At 45.3% G+C, this 10986-nt stretch overlaps 1 protein-coding gene across 1 annotated transcript in view; it reads left to right on the top strand.

The window, feature by feature from the left end:
- Positions 1-3279: 3279 nt before the first annotated feature.
- Positions 3280-10986, top strand: part of ATP9A (ATPase, class II, type 9A) — a gene marked incomplete at its 3' end in the record, with an annotated part of 91795 nt that continues 84088 nt past the window's right edge. Inside the window, exons 1-3 of the mRNA XM_008587338.1 lie at positions 3280-3344; positions 4311-4455; positions 6309-6422. Coding sequence (XP_008585560.1) covers positions 3343-3344; positions 4311-4455; positions 6309-6422 — 261 coding nt within the window. The remainder of the gene's footprint in view (positions 3345-4310; positions 4456-6308; positions 6423-10986) is intronic.

The raw sequence follows: 10986 nt of genomic DNA, 5'->3' as shown, positions 1-10986 counted from the left end.
GGTACTGTAGTGGTGAAGTTTAAGTAATTAATGGATAGGAACTAAATCACTTTGAGATGTTTAGTGAGACACTTAACTTCCTTTTTCAATTTTCCTTCTACTTTTTAGCACCAAACACTTGCTAACGTTTCTGTGATGAAGGAAGAGGAGCAGAGCAGGCTTCAGGCTCAGAGACACTGCCAGCCACAGCATCGTGCTGGAATTAACATCTTTTGCTTTTCATTGTGCAGAGGAGGCCAGGGCATCGGATAGCCATATTGAGAGGGCTCAGGGAAGGTGACCACCAGGCCACGGTGGTGCTCGAGGTCGCTGAGGGGTATCACCTTCTGGGTGCGGGGTTAGGGTGGAGCACTGTGGGGGGCACTCACACTGAGGCCACAGGCCACTGACCACTGGCGCCAGCCTGGAAACCACTGGAGAGCCTTTTCCTACAGCAGTGCCCCTCCAGCACCCTCTACTGAGAGAGTTTAGCACTGCACTCTCACTGTAAGGGAGACAGACAGGAACTCCATTCATTATCCCAGAGCAGGTTTTGAAGGGTGACTTTGGTACCGGGAGGCAATACATTAATAACTGGCATGAAGGTGAATGGGTGTGGGGCAGGAGAGCCCCTGATGACATGCAGAAGAGCTCCTGCATGGACAGGATGGTCACTCTTGCTGGCCTCCAGAGAGGCTTCCAATTTGTGAAGTGAGAGACTGGAACAAAATAGAGCTGCAAAATAATTGTGCAGACAAGACTGTTAATGGCATTGCAGGGTGCAGAGAGCTCTTAGCTTGGGTTCTTAGTCAGACACACCAGGGTTCCACTCCTGCTTCCACCACTCAGTAGCAGACGTAGCAGTAGATCTTGGGCAAGTCACAGAGTCCTCTGGGGCTTAGTGTATCCACTGTGAAGTGGGGGATGCTGCTAGTATCTTCCTTGCAGGATTGTTGTGAACATCAAATGAGGCCATGCATTTCTCTATCCTTAATATATTGATAATCTGTGCCCTTCTCATCACCCTCCACTGTCACCACCCTAGTCTGGACCCTAGTCTTTGCTGGTCTGGACCATGGCAACAGCCTGCTAAATGGTCCCCATTTACACTTATTTATTTATTTATTATTTTTGCTGCTGATCAGTTCTGAACCCTTGACCTCGATGTTATAATGCCATACTCTGAGTTCACCAGCCAGCTCCATTTTTTGGTTGTTAATAAAACAATTTTAGTAAGATATAATTCATATACCCTAAAATTTGACTATTTAAAGGGTACAATTCAGCAGGTTTTGGTATATTCATAGAGTTGTGCAGCCACCACCACAGTCAATGTTAGAACATTTCGTTACCCGAAAAAGAAACCCCATACCCATTACCTGCTTCTACTCTTGCCCACTGCAAGTCAGTGTCTTCTCTGCTCAGCAGCCAGGGAGACCCTTTAAAAATATAAATCTGGTCATGCCATTCCCCTGCTTATAACCCTCCAGTGATCCCCACTGTGGATGGAATAAAATCCAGACAACTTGCCTTGGTGACAAAGCCCTGTGTCATCTGCCCCACCCTCTCCTCCTCTGATCTCATCTTTTACTCTCTCCCCTATGATTGGTGCATTCCTGCTGCACCAGTCTTCTTTGGGTGCTTCCCGTCTGCTAGGCTACTTCCGACCTCTGGGTCTTTGCTTTTGCAAATCCATCTGCCTGGATCACACTTCCCTGCATGGTTGCATGGCTGCTCCTCCTTGTCACTCAGCTCAGCCGTCACCCTAGCCTACCTGACCACCCAATCTCCCGGAGCCACACCCCCTCCCCACTCATTCTCTTGCCCTTGGCCTTAGTTTCTTTGGGGTATTTGTTTACTGTCTCTCTCCCCTAGACTACAAACTCCACAAAAGGAAGACTTCTCTGTCTCATTTGCCACTGAATGCCCAGTACCTAGGCGAGGGCCTGGCACTCTGTGAGCACTTGTGATGCTTGATGAGTGAATGTGTGACAAAAAAGCAGCTGTGATTACTTGCCTTATTTTGTTGTTATTATTAAGTGTTCACTAAATACTATTGACCTGAGAGTGAAATTAATCCTGTATTGAAAATGTTCAAGTTATATTCAGTGCAGGTAGAAAGTGAATGATATAGAAATCAAATTGATTAAATGAGATGGGCTTGGGGCAAATTACACTGGGCTGAGGTGACACACAGTCCTTATTTTATCCTGTGCCAGAGATTTACCCCTGTTTTGTAGTGAGATTGTGAGGCAAGAGAAGGCAAGGGTCCTGCTCCAGCGTTTGGTCTCCACAGGACCTAGAGTAATACTTTGTACCAGATGGAAACTTAATAAGTGGATACTTACTATTATGAATTTAACTGAAAAAACATGTAGTTCCGTAGACAATATATGTACAATATAAAAAATGCAAATGTTACTAAAGAATATATAGGAAAAGTTCTCCCTACTCCTTCCTTCCCAAAAGGAGCCAGTGTTATGAGCTTATTGTGGAGATTTTCTGTGCATGTGTGAGCGTGTGTCTGCGTGCATCCCTGCTTGCTTTTGTGCAAAGACTAGCATCCTGGACATACCTTTTAGCTCCTTGCTTTTCCATTTAGCACATCTTTCAGGTGGGGTCATTTTTTGCATACAGCTCTAGCTCATCCTTTAAAGACTGCTGGGAATTCCATTTTATGGATGATCCCTGTTCATTTAGCCAGTCTCCCTCTGATGAATGGTTAGCTTGTTTCCTGTCTTTTGCTACCACAGCGCAGGCTGCATGGAGTATCCCAGTGCTTTGTGCGCAGCGCACATCTGTAGGTTAATAATGAATAGTGTAACCAACAGCTTGACATGTGGAACCTTCTGCCAAGACGAAACAGGAAAAAAAACCAAAAAAACTCATCTAAGCAGTCAGTCTGAACCACAATCTGTGGTTCTCTGAATTCATTTTTCATCTTTCATTAGAAGCGTCAAGCTATGGGCTTCATCGTTACACGATTGTGACGGGATGGGGAGAGAATTACTGGCTCCCTCATGAGTCAGTCATGATCATCGGGAGGGTTTCTGCACATGGAGTGATGTGCTTCCTGCCAGAGTCAGCTTACAAAGGGGCCCAAGGAATGAGTTACTGTCCTTGTCAGCGTTCCACTCCACGCCGAGCACCAGTTTACTGGAATGAGGATGCTTTTTAAAGAAAGAGCATTGTCTTTCATCATGGAAATGTGAGCACCTGGGCAGGCAGCTTGCTGGCTCGCTCACCATTAGGGTCCTGGTGTCTGGGGACTGTGTCTGCTCAGCGCTGTGTCGCAGCAGCCCATGGGGGCCTGGCCTGGAGGAGGAAGGGGAGGAGGAGCGTCTGCAGCAGACAAGTGATATTATGTAAGTTGTAGTCACCATGGCTGGTTGGTTTCAGTTCAGCTGGTGACATCTCTGGCAGGGCTGGCAGGGCTGGGACTTTCTCCCTCCAGCCTGTGTGTGCTGTGGCAGTGAACGGGCAATTCAGCATGGGGCCATTTTATTGCAGGGCTTAAGGGTGCTGGCAGTTCTTGAAATGCCTTGTTTATAAGTTCTCCTGAAAGACAAGCTGCCCTTTTGGGAGGGTCTCAGAGTGGCTTTGTTTTGCCGTAGTGGTCCAGATTCCCCGATGTTCCCTTGCCTTGCATGGGGGTGACTTGGGAGTGGGGTGCTGGTGGGTTGGCGCTAGTGAGCTGCCCTCAGGAGAGCCAGGTTGGGGACGCCACTTGGAGTGAGTCTGCCTATAGCGGGCACACTGGCCCATCTCTAGGTTATGCTGGGCTCTGAGACATCGTCTTTCTGGCTTGCTCCTCTAATATGTTGCTAAAAAGGAGAGCCAGGGGTGGAGAGGAGATTTTCCCCTCCTCCCTTACATAATAATCTTGGTGTAACCAGCAGCTTTGAAAGCATGGGGTAGTGGAAAGACTGGACTTCGGAACAAGACCCACATGTTCAAGTCCAAACTCAGCTGTTTCTCATGTCTTGGCAAACTTGGGTGCGTTATTTAAACAGTTCTGAGCTTCCCTCTCTCATCTGTAAAATGTGGAAGTGATAATAGTACTTATTGCAATATCTTTAATTTCTTAAGTCTTTTTGTTTATAAATGAATCGTACTTTTTGAAATAAATAATTTGGGATTGGCGAGAAAGCATCTTTTATGTGGACCACAGCTTCTTGGAAGCCTCTGCTGTGTTTTCCCATCTCATGAAAAGTGAAGCCCCAAATAGGGCTGTGGTCCTGACTCAGCACAGAAGCTTTAGAGAAAAACATTCCGAGAAGGGTGGACAGGTGTGGGCGTGGCCTGACGGTGTGCACCTGTCTTTCCTACAGGTGCTGCGAGTGGCTGAGATGCTGTGGGAGAGGGGAGCCCAGGCCCCGCACTGTCTGGTTGGGGCACCCCGAGAAGAGGGACCAGAGGTATCCTCGAAATGTCATCAACAATCAGAAGTACAATTTCTTCACCTTTCTTCCTGGGGTATGTACAGGCAGGGACCATGCTCTTTTCTTTCTCCACCACAAATACATGTGATGGTACCAGTTTGAGAAGACTGAGGTCCTGGGGCAGATTTTGTGAATACCCTGTGTCTTCTCCATGCCACCTCAGGCACTGGTCATTCATCCTCCCTGGCCTCAGGACCTGCAGGGGGCTGCCTTCTGTCTGCAAGGCTGTGAGACTCCACGTGGTTGGTCAGAATAACTTCACATTTATTTGATGTGTTGGGCCTAAGAGTGAAAAAGATATTTTGGGGACTGAGCAATTATAAGCAAAATATTGGAAAAGAATATCAGCAGTGCTTAAATGTTTTCCCTTATCATCATGAAACATGTACTCAATATAGGAAAGTTGGGAGATTACAGTAGAGAGACAAAAATAAAGATACATTTTATTAATTTATTTATTTGTGGCTGGCTGGTGTGGGGATCTGAACCCTTGACCTTGGTGTTATAACACTGTGGTCTAACCCTTGGGCTAACCAGCCAGCCCTATTTATTTTCTCTCTTTTTAGCTTTTTCTCTGCAGACAGGTAAACACATTTTAATCCTACCATCTAGAGAAAGAATGTCTATGAACATTTTAGCTAATAAATGTGCCTGGAGCCATAACAGTCCCCACATAAACTTACACACGTCCATGGATTCATACTCAGCACCCCCCCCCCCCCACACACAACGCACGCATGCATTACATATCCATTTATGCAGCGTGGCCTCCACATACACACCAGTTGACGTTGAGAAGCAGCAGCTGCCATCACCTTTGATGCAGGAAGGGAACAATGGCAGCATTAGATATTGAGTGATCATGCAGAGACACAAATATACTGCAGCGTAAGGTCCATTTGAATGTGTTTTTAACAGTGATTTCTGACTATATTCATTGCTTGCTGCCTCAACTCACACCCTCTTCCACCCCAAATCTCAGTATCTTAAGTTAGGAGAAGGATTATTTCTCATCCAAGGAAAGTCAGATGCAGACTGGGACACCCTTCTCCATCTGGTAGCTATGCCATCTGGAATACTTGACCATCAAAGTCGCCATGGTGGGGCAAAGGGCATGGTGGCTCTTAACTGCCTTAGCCTTGAACAGACACGATACTTCTGCTCATTGCTCATTGGCCACAGCTAGTCGTGTGGTCTCAGTCTCACTCCCCAGGCACGTGCCAGCAGTTGGAACCCTGCCAGAATCCAACTGCCACCCTGAGTAGGATTGTACTATATTGTTTTATGGTGTTGAGATCATATTGTGAACATAACTTTTTGTTTTCCTATTTTAATTCAACCTTACAGTGTAAGCATTCCCCACTACAAGCTCTTCCTAAACAGCATGTCGAGTGGTCCACCTGTACTTACAAAATACACAGTTTAAGAAATAAAACATAACAGATATAGTTGATGCCTCCGCATGGCCCTCCCCAATTGCATATCCCAGCCAGGAAGTAAACCACTGTCCTGAAATTTGTGTTTACAATTTCCATGCATATCTGTGTTTACATTTTTACTATTACAAATGATATTTTTATTACCCATATGTGTTTTCCTAAACAATATATGGATAGGCTGGCTGGTTAGCTCAGTTGGTTAGAGCCGGGGGCTGAGGACACCAAGGTCCAGGGATCAATCCCTGTATAAGCCAGCCGCAAAAAAAAGAATAGGGGAAAAAAAAAATCATACCTAAACAACATATGGAAGTGTTGCAGCTTTATGTGAAAGGTATTATGTAAGTTGCATTCCTGTGTAGGAATGTTTTCAAATATTATTTACTTTCCTCTAAACCAAATCTCATCAGACAAGTCCTGAATGTCTCCTATCTTTCTCTCTGTGTTCCAGGTACTGTTCAACCAGTTCAAATACTTTTTCAACCTTTACTTTTTACTTCTCGCTTGTTCCCAGTTTGTTCCTGAGATGAGACTTGGAGCACTCTACACCTACTGGGTTCCCCTGGTGAGTAAATCAGTGGTGTTGTTTGTTCAGTAGCCTCAGAGGTTTGGAAACAATGTTCTTTGTTTCTCTCACCCAAGCATCTGGAAAGGGATAGTGGCCCTTTAAGGAAAAGGATGCCCTCAAGCCAACACACTGGGAGTCCCTGGGATTTGACTGTTGCAGCCATCTCGCGCACCACAGGGACAAACCAGAGCAAAGCCTGTGCTATTCATTTGGTCACTCGATCAGCTGTTCACTCATTCGTTGTTTCAACAAATATTTATTGTATGCTTATTGTAGAAGGTACAGTTCAAGACTGGGGACTCAGTAGCAAGTGAGAAAGACAAAGCCTGGATTATATTATTTGAACTGTTTTTTGAGAGCCCATTTCCTGTTTGTAGAGTATTTCAGTGTGAGGGGTTACAAAAGTAACAGAATCTGTGCTTTCATGTACACAAAGTGTAGCCAAACTAACTGGCTCCTCCATTCCATTCCTTCCCTGGTCTCCTTTGATTTCTTCCTTCTTTTTGGCAAGCAGTTTTTTTTTTTTTTTTGGTCTTTTTCCGTGTCCGGCAACGGATCGCAACCCTCAGTGTCGCCCCCGTAGCGGACCGGGACTGGCAACGGGATCGCAACCCTCGGCGTTGCTCCCGTGCCTCGCTCAGCCAGTGAGCGGGAACCGGTCTGTACGTGGGACCCGAACCCTCGGGTGGGAGCGCCGCCGCGCTTCCCAAGCGGCGCACTATCCAGTGCGCCACCGGGCCGGCCCTTGGCAAGCAGTTTTTGAGCACCTACTGTGTGCCAGGCACTGTGCTGGCTGCTGGGAGTGCAGCCATGAAGGAAATAGACAAAAATTCCTGCCCTCCTGGAGCTGATATTCACAGGGGATACACAATAAATAGGTCAACAAAATGGTTCCAAATTGTGGAAAATGCTATGAAGATAAGAAATTAAGGTCAGAGGATGGATGCGGAATCCCAGGCACATTTAGTATTTTCTGATGGATGAAGGTGTAGAGGGTGGGAGATGTGGAGGGGGCAGCCTTAACCAGGGTGGTTATGAAAAAGGCTTCCTTGAGAAGGTGATGGGAACAGGCTGGGAGGGTGAAGAGTATTCCAGGTGGCAGTGATGCAAAGGTCCCCTGGTAGGCAGACCGTCTGAGGAACAGAAAGAAGCCCAATGTGACTGAAATGTGGAGGGGATGGAACTGATTTCCCTTTTCTTCAAACAAATATGTAACAAAGGGGCCGGCCCGTGGCTCACTCGGGAGAGTGTGGTGCTGATAACACCAAGGCCACGGGTTCGGATCCCATATAGGGATGGCCGGTTAGCTCACTGGCTGAGCATGGTGCTGACAACACCAAGTCAAGGGTTAAGATCCCCTTACCGGTCATCTTTTAAAAAAATATATATATATATGGAACAAAGTATAATTGCTGTTTATATCTCACCAAGCAGGACTCAGGGGGAACTCTTGGATTCTCTGCTCACAAATCTTATAAAATTTTTTAATTAAGAGAAAGTTGTAAAAATAGAAAAGATTTAAGCCTCCTTAAAGAAACAAAACCAAATAAACTTTTTTATTTTGGTAGCAGATGAGAGATGATAAGGATTTGGTGCAGAGATACCTATGGAGTTGGGGTAGCCAGCTGCTAAGGGACCTGTAAATGGGTATCTTTACACCTGTGCATGCCAAGTTAATCAGACAAGTTATGCCAGCAACTTTAGCCCTAGAAGAGGAAGGGGGATTATTTCTTCCACACTAGCAACGAAGGTACTTTTGGGATGCAAGAGCAGATCTTTCCTGCTCTGAGTCATTTGTGGATGAGGTAGGATGCTGGGAGCTAGAGAACCTTTGTCTGAGCATCCTTCCCTGGGATAGCAGACGCTCCTGTCTGTGTCCGGTGGCATGCTTAACCAAATGCTAGGTGGTGCCTGTGCTCACAGGCACTGAGTGTTGTGATCATCTGGAAGCTGTTGTTGCCTTCACCCTGCAAAGGCTGCTAGAATGAAGCCTTGGGAGCGTATGTCCTGTCCAGGTGGAAGCAGGTACTGTGCACGTTTCCATCAGGGATACATGGACCAGGAGTTGCCAGACCCAAGAGTTAGAAAGTTTAGAGTTTTACATGAAACACCCTAACTTTATTTTAGTTTTTTAGTTCCACAGCTGTTTACTACATATTCATGTAAAATCAAACCATAAGTTACTTATTTTTAAAAATTTAGTCTATAATATATACAAAATATCATTTATCACACTACCTTCTATTATCTTTTTAAAGTGTAAATTATTTGAGAGGTTATACAGTCACATGGTTTAAGAAATGCAAAATGTCTCTAGTGAAAATTCTGCTTCCATCCAGTTTTGCCCCCAACATATTGTCATTCATTTTTTGTCCATCCAGAGTTTATCAACAAACCAGCACAATGAATAAAAATTCTTACACCTTTTCTCCTTTTTAGAGAAAAGGTAACAGAATACACATAGTTCTAAGTCAGTTTTTCTTTTTAATTTCCAGTATGCCTTTTTCTTGATTTTTGAATGTTGACAACTCATTAAAAAAAAAAATTAAAGCACTATGTGAAGTGGACCCACTCCTGATGGTCTGTTGTTCAGGCTGCCCCTTTGCTATCTCTGCTCTGGTTGAAGATAGGGGTGTCTCTTACTCCTTCACCCTAGTGCTAGCATGGAGCCCTCCAGACCCCATCTCTCAAGCCTTGTCCATTGGATTCTTCCCAAAACCAGATCCTGCCACTCTCCCTACTGCCTCCAAAGTGGCTTCTGTTCAATTTTCTTTTCTTTTCTTTTTTTTTTTTTTAATTACAAAGGATCTCATAATATTGGAACAAAAATTTGGAGAGCCAAAAAAACACACACAAAGAGGGGAATAAAAATGGCTGTGCAGCCACTACCCTGAGATCCCCTGTTTATGATTCTGCTGTTTCCTTCCAGTCTCTTCTTACCTATGCATGTGTTTTATACACATTATAACATGCATTGTATTAAGCTATATTCTGTGAGGGCACATGTTTTTAAAATTGAGATCCCAAGATGTCTGTGAGGGCAGCCGTGTGTTCCCCTCTCCTTTTGCCATTTGCATTTCAAGCACGATATACAATCTGGTCTGTGCTCTCTCCGCCCCTTGTCCATCTGCCCGGTTTGTAGTATAGTCCCATCATCTGAACAGTTCCTGAGGTACAGACATATTAGCATCCCCACAGTCTCATTTGCATTGTTAATTGGCATCTGTGGTGGACAGGGGCCTTTAGCCATATTTGGCATAAATTTTTCCTTATCTTAACCAAGACTCATGTACATATGGCTAAGGGGAAGTGGAATTATGCAAGAATTTAAATGAGAAATAGCTAGGTAGGAAATAAGATCAGCTCTGTCGAATTCTTTGAAGAGTGGTTATTGGAGGCTCCTATTTACTAGAGGGAAAGGAGCTAGTAGGAAAAAAGAATTCCTCACTTGACAAAGAGAACTCAGAGCCTAAGGAGAATAAGGAGCTTGTCAAGATCACACTAGGATATAAATTATTAAAGGGACCAGGGACATTCTCTCTTTTTCCAAGGAGAGGAGTTTGGAATATATGGTGGGCTTTGGGGTATGTGTGTGGTGTAGGGGGTACAAAGATGTTCCTTGCAGCATGGTTTATGTAACTTCAACAATGCAAACAAGCAAATGTGCATCAATAGCTACCTAAATGATGATATAACTATACTATGCAATGTTGTTGTGTGTTTTTCCGTGTCCGGCAACGGATCGCAACCCTCAGTGTTGCCCCCGTACCGGACCGGGGACCGGCAACGGGATCGCAACCCTCGGTGTTGCTCCCGCGCCTCGCTCAGCCAGTGAGCGGGAACCGGTCTGTATGTGGGATCCGAACCCTCGGGCGGCAGCGCTGCCGCGCCTCCTAAGCGGCGCACTATCCAGTGCGCCACTGGGCCGGCCCAGCATTCTCCAATTTTTATGAGCCCCCCGCCCCCAACACACACAACAAATATTTGTACATACTTAGGAACGTAAATACATACAGGTCTGGAAGGACCTTCCCCAAAGCCAGTGGTTATCTTTGGAGCTGGGAGTTGCCTTTAATTCTTTTGTTTTTGATCTTACTTTATGGGGACTTCTATCTTAAGTCCCCTCAGCTCCCTTCTGGAAGTTGGTGAGTTATAGGAAACTAAATAGATAAGATGGGCACACAGGGTGTTTGAGGCCCTTTCGAATGAGGTTGTTCCCTTCTACAGCAGAGGCCAGATTGTACTTGGGGTTGGTGAGTGAGGAACAAGGGGTTGATTGTGACTTTATTGCAAGTGCCATTTGCTTTTCCCTTTTCCCTTACTAGTAATATTCCCTGCATCAGCAATGGAGATGGAAAACTCCAGTGTCTGCAGTGGGGTGAGGCTGGTTGGCTGTGGTGAGGACTGGGAGGAATTGGAGGGCTGGCACCCTTCTAAAGAGCCCTGCCCTTGGCTCCAGCCACTGTCTCCTTGCTAAACGATGCTCTGATTTTCCAAAATGTAGGACTTTCAATGTAGGTAGTAACTGTGATTTTTTTTTTTTTTTTTTTTTTTTTTTTTT

Source organism: Galeopterus variegatus, unplaced genomic scaffold (assembly GCF_000696425.1).
Source record: "Galeopterus variegatus unplaced genomic scaffold, G_variegatus-3.0.2 Scaffold4336, whole genome shotgun sequence".
NCBI classification, from domain to species: Eukaryota; Metazoa; Chordata; class Mammalia; order Dermoptera; family Cynocephalidae; genus Galeopterus; species Galeopterus variegatus.
The sequence above is the reverse complement of the archived record's forward strand: the minus strand, read 5'-3'. Positions and strand labels throughout refer to the sequence as shown.